General features: G+C 44.1%; 1 protein-coding gene across 4 annotated transcripts in view; it reads left to right on the top strand.

The window, feature by feature from the left end:
- The window catches only part of CAB39L (calcium binding protein 39 like), a 59,983-nt gene extending 48,344 nt beyond the window's left edge, over nucleotides 1–11,639 (top strand). For all 4 annotated transcript variants that reach the window (XM_042014373.1, XM_042014375.1, XM_042014371.1 and 1 more), the window contains exons 6-9: nucleotides 73–132; nucleotides 1,672–1,737; nucleotides 2,397–2,540; nucleotides 9,785–11,639. In XM_042014373.1, coding sequence (XP_041870307.1) covers nucleotides 73–132; nucleotides 1,672–1,737; nucleotides 2,397–2,540; nucleotides 9,785–9,964 — 450 coding nt within the window. In that variant the 3' untranslated portion in view covers nucleotides 9,965–11,639. The remainder of the gene's footprint in view (nucleotides 1–72; nucleotides 133–1,671; nucleotides 1,738–2,396; nucleotides 2,541–9,784) is intronic.
- Nucleotides 11,640–12,297: the final 658 nt, after the last annotated feature.

Here is a 12,297-nt window from a genome sequence, read left to right as displayed (position 1 = left end):
AAGACATTTGAGAATCAAGGGACAACCAAAGGAGCTTGCTCTCTCAGGTAACCTTTCTCTGTTCTTCCCCAGGACCTGTTAACACGACACAAATTGTTGGTGGCAGAATTTCTGGAACAAAATTATGATGTAGTAAGTATCAATGCTGAAAGACACTAAAAAAATCTATTTATGCTTGGCTGGAAAAAAACACACAGGGGGTTTTTGATCCACATCAACTCCTCACACAGGGCTGCAAAACCAAACACTGCTTTGTACTGGAGCAGAATCCACGCCTGGCATGTGAAATGCAGGTACCCCCTCTGCACACACCTGCGACACAGAGCAAGGTTTCAGGAGAACTCATAGTTTAAAAGCAAGTTTTATTCCTTGCTGTGTGCATCGGATCTCCTCACGTGTGAATGGAACTGAAACTTCGCATGTAAACAGATCATGGGGGGAAATTTGTGCATAGTTTTAAACAGTTTTGTGACACCCCAGTACTGATTGGCCATACTGGTGTTATTTATTGTACTTTGGGACAGAGAAGAAGAGTTACTGAAAAATGGTTTAGCATTACTGGAAGTTACATGTACCTAAATGAGGGACTGAGGTCTGAGTATTCCTATTATCTTCCTAAGGCGATTAGTCCCTTGGTTAGCTGCTGTTTTTCACTTTGATTTTTTGGCTCCATTTTGGACCAAATATGGGTCAGAAAAATTCCATTGGATTAAACTAAAATTGGACCGATACAGATCATGGAATTAGACTGTGGGTTATGTTTTCATGTTACCTGAGGTATTCTTTATTTCATTGCCAAAATGAAAAGACAAATTTCTTTCATTCTGGTTACCATGAAGGTAATGAAGAGCAGGCTTATTATTGCTGAGTCACAAATGCAGCTTAGCTGGAGCAAAACAAGTGTCTCTGCTAATCTTTTCTCTTAATACTGAAGCACTGCACTGGAACAGTCCCCATTCTACATTTATTTAACATTTAAAATTTTTAAGTATTAATTGCCTAAGCGAGGTTTGGGGTTTTTTTGGTGACTATTGGACCGCAGTGTTGATTTTTCCCGCTTGTTTGGTAGATGGTTTGAACATACTGCAGCCTTCTCTCTCAGTCTGCTTGACCACCAGGTTCCCTTGGACCATCCCTGCAAAATCCAGCACACACTTTGCTCCTAATGACCCTTGCTGGGCAAACAGCTTTAATGAGTGAGGGTGCTGAAGGCAGGCGAGGTGACACCTCACAAAAGGAGCATTTGGGATGCACCATCATCATTTTGGGGTGTTGTATTAAGTCACACAGCCAGGCACGACCACGATATGAGTGAGTGGATGTTATGTGCTGGGCCCACGTGTCCTTGCAGCAGAGTCACCCTTCTGTAGGAGAAGGCTGTCCAGGCACTGGCTTACTTCTGTCCCAGTTGGCTCACACTGGCCCCTGTTCCATCCAGTCCATATGTGGTATTCTCCCTCTGCAACACTTGGAAGAGGAGTGTTCCTGGGTGTTAATTCACTGCATGATAACCAACCAAGAGAAAAGGCCACAAGAGCTGGGCCTGGCATTGCAGTGAAGTGTTAGAGGGTGGCACTGCTGCAGCCTCTGCTGCTCCTCTGAGGTGAGAAGGACCAAGAGAAGGAAGGATGCACATGAATCTGATGCATTTGTGTTTTCTTGTTACTCTAGATCTTTGAGGATTATGAAAAACTCCTTCATTCTGAGAATTACGTAACAAAGAGACAATCTTTGAAGGTAAAATCTCTCAGCACTTTCCTCCTAAATTTGTACTCTGTGTTATGCAGAATATCAAGGTGCATGTATGGTGATGGAGCAGCCATTTTTCTATCAAAGGAAGAACTAAGGGCTTATGATGCTCTTCCTGAAATGCACAGGAGCTCACTGTGTCTTTTCTTTCCTGGACCTCTGGTGAAGCATTGGGCCATTTCTGTGGAACAAGCACTATCCCTTTTCCTCTGACCTCAGATCTATGCTTTGGTTCAGAACGTGGGTTACAATGAACTTGGGAGTAACATGGCAGTCTCTGGTGCACCAGGTGTGACATGGCCTGCACATGGAAGCAGAGGGGGGTGTGAATGTAACCCGGGAATGAAATGAAGGTATCTTTGTGGGACAGCTGTACTACACTTGCTTCTGTCCTAACTGCTCACACCAGCTCCCATTACACCCAGCCTATACACAGGATCCCTCTCTGTAGTATTTAGAAGATGAGCATTATTGGGCATTAAGTAACCCACTGCACGATAAGAAGTCTAGTTCCTTTTATTTTTGTTTAAAGGTAGTGACATTGAAACCTCTTAAGCAAACATTGAAATAGGCTGCTGCTTTCTTTGTGTTCAAAAATGATGCGGTGAACTGAAAAAAAATGTGGTTTTTTCTAATTGTGCTTAAAGCTTCTGGGTGAACTGATTCTGGACCGACACAACTTTGCCATCATGACGAAATACATCAGCAAACCAGAAAACCTGAAGCTGATGATGAACTTGCTGCGAGATAAAAGCCCCAACATTCAGTTTGAAGCATTCCATGTGTTCAAGGTGAGCCAGTATGAGTTGTAGAGGTGTCAGACTTTCTCTTCTCCTCCTAAAAGTGTCTTTCAAGCTGGATGAGAAGTCCAAAAAAGTAAGGCAAAGGTTGGAGTTTACAGTCACTTCTAGCATTTGAGAATGTCATAATTGAAAACCTTTCTATCACTCACCCTCTGATATCTGTTTGCCTGCCTTCAGGTGAGACCTAAAGCAGCATTTTTTTTGGTTTGAGCTGGCAGTAGTCAGTCAAGTAGCCATGAGCTACAGGTAACAAATTATACAACTTCTAGGTAGTATCCAGGGGACCTTCTCCCAACTCCTGGATCATTTTACCATGTGATTCTGGGTAAAGATAAAAAAAAAAGGTCTTAAAACTCTACATTAAGATTAAAAGTAGATGGTGCTGGTGCTGGGCATCAGGGCAAACACAAGTTGCTTCTAAAGGTATTGAAAAGGCTTGGTAAATCTGAGCTTGAAATGAGTTTAATCCTTCCATCATTTTGCGGTGACATTAATGCAGTGTTAAACAATTACCAGATCCAACCAGTGTCCCTTTTTTCATGATGATTAATGTTAATAAGTTAGAAGTTTACCATTTTCTTATCAAAAGAGTTCTCTGCTCTGGGACAGAGAGTGAGTCAGATTGTTATGCAAAACTAACTCTTAATTTGGAATGAACATGTTAATTTCAAACTATAAATAGAGTTGTTAATGATTATCAGAAGAATTTTGAGCCTCTAAGGATATCCCTTCCCTAAGTTGGCTAAGAAAAATACCAGATAACACCAAATGACTGTGGAAAGAGGTTACATCACCCTCCACAAATTCAGGGTGTTTCGTTGAGTTTTATACTTATGCCATTTCTGATTTGGAAAAAAAACTTTCAGATCTTCAGTGTGGAGACTTAGAGAATGTGCAGCTTCTCCAAAAAGCTTTTAGTTTTCTAAAAGGAAAAAAAAAGCTTCAAGGAGGATTTAAAAAAAATTCCTTTTGTGAAATAAGCAGCTTGGTAAGCTGTTCCCTTGCTGACTTCCTCCAGTCAACTAAGCCACTGTGAGTAACTTGTACTCCTCCTCCTTATCTCCTCCTCCTTATCAGGAGGTGTGTGGCTCCAAGATAAGTGAGCAGTCTGGCTCCAGACACTTGCAGCCTTTGAGATGCCAATGGGGAGGAGGTATCAGAGGATTGGGCTTTCTTAGCCAGTCTGTGAATAAAAGCAAGATTTTTATTTATGAAAGAAGTGAGTTGCTGTTCCTGAATTCCTTGGGAATTGCTGATTTCACTTATTTTAGGAGGCATTCAAGAGGACTTGGAATAATGTGAAAGAATTCCAGTGTGCAACCATGGCACACATTGCTGTTCCCCCCATTCTGCCTTCCCATTCCTCCTTTCCAATATGTTGCATTCCTATTTCCAGTTAGAGTGGGGATATTGCAGGCTCATCCTTGCTTGACCACTTGCAGTTGCTGCCATGTGGACATAATGGTTGGACCTTGGAGTGCCAGCAAAACAAACCATGAGCAGCAGTGGTGTTGTATCTCTTGAGTTCAAAGGGTCAAACTTTGTCCTCAGATACCTCCATAAAATTTTGTTGGTCTTTTCCAGTGGTACCAGTCAGCAGCATTTCAGCAGGGCCAAGGCATTCCCATGGCATTTCTCACACTGCCTCACACACACAGTGCCCACTGGGAGGGGGGGGGGAGCTGCAGACTCAGAGCAGAACCTGATCAGCTGGAAATTGCTCGTTCACAAGCACCAGCACGACACTATAGAGTAACTGTGGAGGTGCAGCAGCTCTCCTTTTAGGATCCTCCTAACTGAGGATCTGGGATCCCTGGATGTAGCAGCCTCCAGGTCCTCACCAGGGGGTGGGTCATTACAGGGTATGTTACAGAAAATTACACTGTGAATGAGCTTTGTAGAGGCGGTCAGAGAAGCTCTTTTCCCTCTAATTTCACTTCTTAAATTGAGTTCTAACTTCTTGAGAACCACTGAAATCCTTAAGTATTTAAGGCTGTTTGTGCCTGTTCTGCAGTGTCCCTGTCTCCTGTTGCTGGGTTTGTGTCCCTCAGCCTGGTTCTCTTGTCAGCTGTAATAATTCCATGTTAATGTAACTGGGAGAGGAATCTTGTCCTCAGCTTCTAATCTCATCAATTTTAAACTGTGCCTGCATTTTTAAATTATGCTTGCAAAATACCTATGCAGTCCTGGATGAAATTACAGTAGGCTAACCACAGTGATTTGGAATCAAAGCTCTGCAGAGAAGTGGATACTTGCTGCTCTGTCTGAGCTGCCAAAAGATTTGGGTTTAAATTACCTGATTTAGATGTTTCACCAGTTAGACACAGTTGAAATGAAATGTTTTTGCTTTGTAAGCATCCAGATTCCAACACTCCCATGCCCCAGCTGACCCAAAAAAAAGGCTTATGACTCTTACTCCCTGAGGCAATTTCTAATTATTGCAGATTTGAAACGGTAAAATAGAGATTAAAGTGATGAGCACTTGTAGTGCAAACTTATTTTGCAGGAACATTTTGTGGTTGAAAATGCCAGTATCCCCAAGATCTGAGAATATTTCATTCATCCAACCTACTGTGAGTGGAAAAATGAAGACAGAGTGCCCACTTGCAGTGCCTCTTTCCATTCTCCACTTAGGAGATGGTTGATCTTCCTCCTAACTCCAGCCCCTCCTCTTCCTTTTGCCTGAAAAAAATGGACCTTCCACCTTGCAGCACCATCCTAAAGGTCTGCAGCTGCTTTGTAAAACTGGATGTCCCAGACAACGGTATGCAAAAGGATTACCCAGTATTTAATCACGAGGAAAAGCTAACACACCTCACCCCTTCCCTCCTCCTTCATAAATAATCCAAGGGGATCAGTTAGAATTGTAGGCTTGAAGAGTCACTGGTTTTTCTCTGCAGTGATTTCAGTGGATAGATGTCAGTCCCGAGTGCACACATTCTGGGGATCAAATATTGGGAAGGGCTGTCCAGCTCCTGTGAGGGGTTTGTGATGTGTTTCATTAGTGGAGCCTACTTTGAGTTTGCCTGTCTGTAGGGGAGGCCGTATCTTTCAGATGTATGTGAACATGGTGCAGGTATTCCTTTGATCTCACATATTCACAAACAAAGGCTAGGAACAGCTCTCCTGGATTTCACTTAAACAATTTGCTGATTTTGAGGAAAACACCCTGTAGCAGTGAGCTGGGATTATGCAACTTTCTTGTTCTTAAGGACACATTTAGCAAGATACATTTTACAGTTTAAATCTAAAAATAGAATGGGTACACTGTGTTTTGTGACCTCAGTTTCATTTTTCCATTCTCTTTCATGCACATTACGAGCTACCTCCTGCAGCTTGCTCTGCAAATGGCCTCACATAATTTGACCATAGTGACAGTTAGCTCTTGGTATGAAGCTGAGGCTGTGTTTGTGGGGATGTGTCCTCTCTGTTTCTCAGCTGGATACTCTAAAGGGCAGGGATTATTATGTGAAGCATTGTGCTATAAGCAGCATGAACAGTGTGTGTTTTGTGTGCGCAGTGTCCTGACAGCAACACTGTGCATGACCCCAGGGTAAGTCTTAAAATACTCGGTCCAGGGCATCCAACCTCTGTAATCACTTTTGCTCTGCTGTTGTCCCAGAGGGTGGTAATGCCTGGCTATTAATTGCAAGGAAATAAGGTCAAATTCTCTAATTAAGTAATTTTGATGTTTGTTTGAAGAAATACATTAGGACTTCTAATGGAGAAGGTAGCAACAGTTGCAACAGTTTGGACAACTTTTGAAGCTTCAGAGTTGCTTTTCATTCCAGGCCTTTTGCAAACACTTATGAAATGGAGCTGTCTCTGTGTTGAGACAGCAATATTTAGAGTTAGAATTTTTATATGGGTACTGTCTTTATTTTGGGTCTCTGTCTCTCTCATCTATCTGAATTTGGTGCTCTAGAACATACATCCTTTGATAATAAAAACACAGGTTAAACAAAGTTCTCTGTGGTTTGATCCAACTTCGTTTTAGTTGAAAAGTTCCAGACAGCATTAATAATGTTTCTGGTTTTAGGGATTGATCTCCTTCTCTATGACAATACAGACTTCTGAATGAGGGCGACTCTTCCTAACATAAACTCTTGTGGTGGTCCTACTCCTGGGCTCTGTGAAACTGGTCAGTTGATACTGGCAGAACTGATTTTGTTTGCTTAGCCAAAGTATTGAATAACATTTCAGGAATTTTCTGGTCCTTGAATATTCTCGCTTTACGAGTCCCTGTTGACACTGAGCAAGACTGGCAGTTGAGATGGTCTTTGTTTGAATGTTCACTTTGCCAGTTTTGCAAGGGGAAGATTGTAATCTATAAATAATTGAGCAGGAAGATAAACAGGATGTGATGGCTTCTATTAAACTAAGTTCTTTGTTATTTGCTATGGTAATACCAGTGGTAGGACCAATATGAAATGCTATTTACTAGGTTTACCACCAACCTTCCAGTTCTGTTTGCAGAGCAGAGACCTTTTACAAGAAGAATCATTTAGATTTCTTCATTTTGAGAGTCATCCTTCAGACAAATATTAGGAAGGCCTAATATTCATTGAAGGAAGATGTTCAGCACTTCAAGGTCAGGCCTTTGATAGCTTCCATTTGCATTGTCATCAGATGATTTCTGAACATGTGGGACCTGACTGTGTATTTAAAGGTTTCTTCTCCTTGTCACCAAGGGGGAACTGAACTGCAAAATAAAAATTTCTTAGGAAGATCTGTAAATCCCTGTCTGTAGGCTTATATCGTGCGTTTTCCCCAAGGCAGTTCATCCAGATGACTAGGGGCTTATCATAGTCCAAATCCTGGAAGTATCCAGCTTCCATCAGCATGATCACCTGCTGTAGGTCAGCACACAGAGAGCTGCTTCCTGGGGCTGCTCCAGCTGAGAGCATGAAGTGCTGCAGCCTCATCCAGAGCCAAACATCCTTCTGTTCCTGAATCTTGTGTGAGATCTCAAGATTCATGTTTCCTAGATAAAGCACAGACTGGAAAGCTGTAAAGTACCTTCAGTAGTGATTTACCTCCCCAAACCCTTTTTCTCCCAGCCTTAGGGGAACCAGTGCATCAACAACAGTGTATCAAAGTTATTTGCAAAGGAGGAGATGCTGCTCTCAGATGCAGCAGCTGTTGAGAGTCCCTCAAGTGTGGTGAGAGCTGTGAACTGGCCATCCTACCCACAGGCAGATGTGGCCCTGGTATGAGGCTGCCCTGTGAGTACGTTGGGCATCGTGCAGGAAAGTGGCTGCTCAGAGGGGATCCTTGAGAGTGGAGGCTGTTAGTGCTGCACTTGGGAAGTTTTAGGTGGCAAGTGGGAATAAAAAGGAATTATTTAGGATGATAGCTCAGGGTAATTAGGGAAGGGCAAGGTAAAGGCTGGTGTGAATAGCTGGAGATAGTGTACTGTCACTGGGACCATGGCCTGGCCACTAGATCAAGGAAAACTGTAATACACTTGGGGAGTGTTCAGCCAGCATGGCAGAGATTGCAGCTCTTTCTGCAGAGCAGAGGGCAAAGTACCTTGTGGCAGGGACTCCTAGGAGCAGCCTGAGGAGGAGGGATCCAGAGGAGACAAAAGCATAGACAGAGATTAAGACTATTCTGGCATCAGGATGCCAAGGTTTAAGAGCAGATGCTTTGTCTCACCTTTGTGAAATAAAAAAGTACTTTTAGCTTCCTGTTTGGGCAGAAGTACTCAGTGGGGTGCTGTTGGTGTGTGTTGAACATCACTCCTTCCACACGTTCCCCTGATGTGGCACTTTCCCCACCACTTGTATAACATCCTCTGATTTTGGAGCATGAAGCCTAATGGTGGGTCCAGTCTGAACCCTCCCCCGTGCTTTGCCAGGCGTTATCTTAGGGACAAGAGGCTGTAGCACGGCCTGCCAGGACAGAGCATGTGTGATCCTCATCAGGTAGCACAGCTCCACCCTGAGCGGCTGGATGTAGCCCAGGTTTTCCTGTGGGCACAACCTCAGTGGAGACAAAGGGACCTGCAGAAGAGCCCCAGATCAGGAGCCAGCAGTGGTGCCTCCTGTGCTCGGCAGGACAACATGCCATTCTGTACTGTCAGCAGATGTTTGTTTTCATTCTGGTTTGGATAGGCTTGGAGGGAAACTGGACACTTTCCAGTTCTGTCCATCCTTAATTTCTTCTCATCGGGTAGAGAATAACTGGAGTTATTTCTGTCGTTGCACAAGCGCTCAAGCAGTGTTTGTTGACCAGCCATGGTAACCTCGGTGTGAGCCAGATGTGGGAGCTGCTCCCAGGGTGGCCAGGGTGCGCTGCACGTGTGTTCCTACCATGAGCGCTGTGCCCCCTCTGCCCCTCCTAGTCGACATCCCCAGAATCCCATCTCTGTGGCATCCCGAGGTCCCTGAAAAGAGCCTTTCACCACTGGCCTTTGCAACTAGCCTTAGGTTTGCACTTAACCCAGAGAAAATGTTAAAGAAACAGTGTTGTGGCATGAGGGGTCATGTTCAGAGCTGTAAAACGCAGCTTTAGTGATTACAGGAGGAAAAGTCAGAGCATGGGTAGATTTATCCTTAAAACCTACTATTGAAGAAGGCCAGTAAGCCCACACTGCTGGGCTGGCTGTGCCAGGTGAGTATCTGTGTCTCACGTCACCTTCCTGCATTGCCACTTTCCTCTGGTCAGCAAGGTCTGCAAAGGTGCTGGGCACACCACAACCCTCCTGCTCCTGCTGCTGTAAATTTCCATGCTCCCATGAATGGATTAGGCAGAGGGAAGTGAGGCCTCTGACATATTTTTCCAAACCAAAACAAAGCTGGCAAGTCTAATTTTAGGCCTGGTTTAATATGGCAATGATATTGATACTGACACAAAGCTTTTCCATTCTCCTGATAATTAATTTCTGTGTATTTGTCTTGCGGGTGGGAAGAGGCTGAGAATTGATAGCTCCCTCTCAACAGCGGGGTTTATAGTCAAAAGCTTTTATCAACAAAGAGCAAAATTTAAAGGAAGTGATACCACACATGGGCATAGTTTTGCTTCCAATTTGCTCTTGAACCAATATGTTTGAATTCCTCTCTCTCTCTGCCTCGGAAGGAGGTGAGTAGCAGTAGAGTATCGGCCTGCTACCCTTCAGCTGACTTGTTAGAAAGTAACTTATGGGGATGTTGTGACTGATGTTCCTCTGTCTCTCTCTGTGTCCCCACCCCCTTGCTGTCTCTCTGTGCTTGATTTTGTTTGCATGTTAGGTTTTTGTGGCCAGTCCAAACAAAACACAGCCTATTGTGGAGATCCTGTTGAAAAACCAACCCAAGCTAATTGAGTTTCTGAGCAATTTCCAGAAAGAAAGGACGGATGACGAACAATTCACTGATGAGAAGAACTACCTGATTAAGCAAATCCGAGACTTGAAAAAGCCAATGGCATGAAGAACACCTCTTGTTTTCCACTGTAGGCATTAATCTCAGTTGTTAAGTTCCTCTGTGTCCCTTAAACACCACAATAGTGCTTGAGAAGGCACAGCAAGTGCCTGGTTTTTATTTTGTCTTTGTTCCTAGATGTCAAGAGTATAGGGGTTTTACATGAGAACTAAAAAAACCAAAAATCTAGAATAATATATTATTTTTAATCAAGACTATAATTATTTATGTCAGTTTAGAATCTCTCTGTAATAGACGCTGGTTTGACAGATTTTTTTTTGTGCTCAAGAAGAATGAACCTCTTTGCTTAACTTTATCAGCAAACTCAAGCTCTGGCAAGTGCACAGAGCAGGTCTTCTGAGGACTGTGACATTGTTCCTTTGCACCTGTAGTTGTGACTTGGTTCTAGCGCTGCACACACACACAAGACTGTGAAAGAGTACATTGGTCTCTGGAGTTAGCTGCACTTATAGGTCAGGTTCTTTAGTCAAAACTACAGAAGATGAAAAAGCAGCAAAGGTCACATTTTTGCTTCATTTTGTGTTCTTTCATAATTTTCTCCCCCTCGATCAGAGGTTTTCTATTCAGTGCTAGGGATAGATGGATATATCAGCCATCTGAGCTGTTTCTGCCTAACTCCCATTTCCCTGTATGTCATCTATCTTGTGCTAGAGCACAGGCTTTTCCTACCAGCTCCCAAGCAGTCCCATGAGGAGCAGCCCCACGTACATGGTGCTCACATGCCTCGTAATGGGAAAAGGCAAGGGCAACCCCCCTCCATGAAAGGCCGTGCTGTATTGCCGATAAAGTGATCCCACACCTATGGAAACTATCCATAGTCAAGAATATTGGCTGATAGCCAGAGCTACTTGGCTGAATTGTGACAAGGGCTGAGCCTCAGCACTGAGGAGGGTCCTCAGTGTCCTTCCATCTGAATTCCAGTCCTGGCTGTGCGAGCTGGGGCTGAGCTGAGTTCAGCAAGGGAATAATGAAAAAGCCTCAGCCAGATCTGCTGCATGGGTTGAGGTCCCTGAGCCTGCAGGTGCTGTCACAACTGAGAGCATTTACTGCATACCAAGGCTGGGAGGCCCCTGGGCAGCCCCAGGCACCAAAGGCCATCCGTAGTCTGGCATTTTCTGTCCTTGTTCATCCTGACATGAATTCAGGTTCTGTGTTACAGTTGTAGAAAAGGAGGTTGTTGCACCATTTATGTTGTAAGTTTAATAAGCTCTATGGTACAGACAGTGTTTTCCTTGTGTGTTTGAAGAGGTTTTGGGGTCTTTTGTTTTCTAACAGGAAAATGTTATTCTGATGCTTTGTTAGGAAGTGGAGTTTGAGAGCAGGGAGTGGAAATTTCTTGAATTTTTGTGGACAGCCTAAGTTCTGAGTTTTCCTATTTGCTGTAAGAAAGTTTTCTAGCTAAAACTCTAGCTAATGCTTCAGGTAATAGGTGACACTGAATTGTAAAAACAGAACAAACCCTTTTCTTTCATTGAACTGTTGTATATTGAGGTGACTGATACTTTAATTTATGTGCTTTAGAAAAGGGAAGAAACAGAACAGATTGTGGTCTCATGTTTTTTTCAGATGTCAGATACACACAACAAATGTACATCTTAGTTGCCTGGAATTTAAAAAAAATTATTTACAAGCTATTAAAGGCATGATTACTGATCACCCTTTATTTCTGTCTCTGGGGTTTATTTTCCTCTTGACGTTCTGGATAGCCAGACTCCATACAGTGCTAAATTCCTTCTCTCCTTTGCCAACTGGCTTCAGCAGATGGAGAGGGATGAGCACTGCCTTTGGAGCTAATGCTCTCTGAAACATCACCTCTGCAGCCCTGGCAGCCCCAGCCCAGCTTAGACTGGCCATGAGCCTCACTCCCACCCCGCGGGTGGTGTTTGCTGGCAGTGGTCACTTGCAGGTCGATAAGGGACCATCTCTGGAATCACAGTTCTCGGAGCCCGTCATTTAAGTCTGATCCTCTGAGATTTGGAGCTGAATCCGAAGGGTGCTTGGCTGTGCTCTGAGCTCCTGGGGTGCGGCTGGTCTCCAGGGCTGGATTAACACAGAGGCACATGTCCATTGCCTCAGCCTCTGAAGGCACATGAGAACACTGGGCTTCCAGCCTGTGCTACGAGAAAGTGTCTAATGGTGTGTTGCTGGGGAAGGCCTGCCCTTGACAAAGTGAGCGTGACCCACACAGAGGTGCCCAGAGACTCCGTGAGGGGTCACGCTGTGAGCGCTTTGTCTGCATGGTCTGGACACAGAGGAGCACTTGAAGAGATCCAAACCTGGCAGTAACACGAGCAGCAAGGTTACACCCTGGTGTCTGCGTA

The sequence above is a fragment of the Corvus kubaryi genome, unplaced genomic scaffold, assembly GCF_017639235.1.
Source record: "Corvus kubaryi isolate FWS band 111438036 unplaced genomic scaffold, C.kubaryi_AGA036_p1.0 split1-65, whole genome shotgun sequence".
Taxonomy (NCBI): Eukaryota; Metazoa; Chordata; class Aves; order Passeriformes; family Corvidae; genus Corvus; species Corvus kubaryi.
The sequence above is the reverse complement of the archived record's forward strand: the minus strand, read 5'-3'. Positions and strand labels throughout refer to the sequence as shown.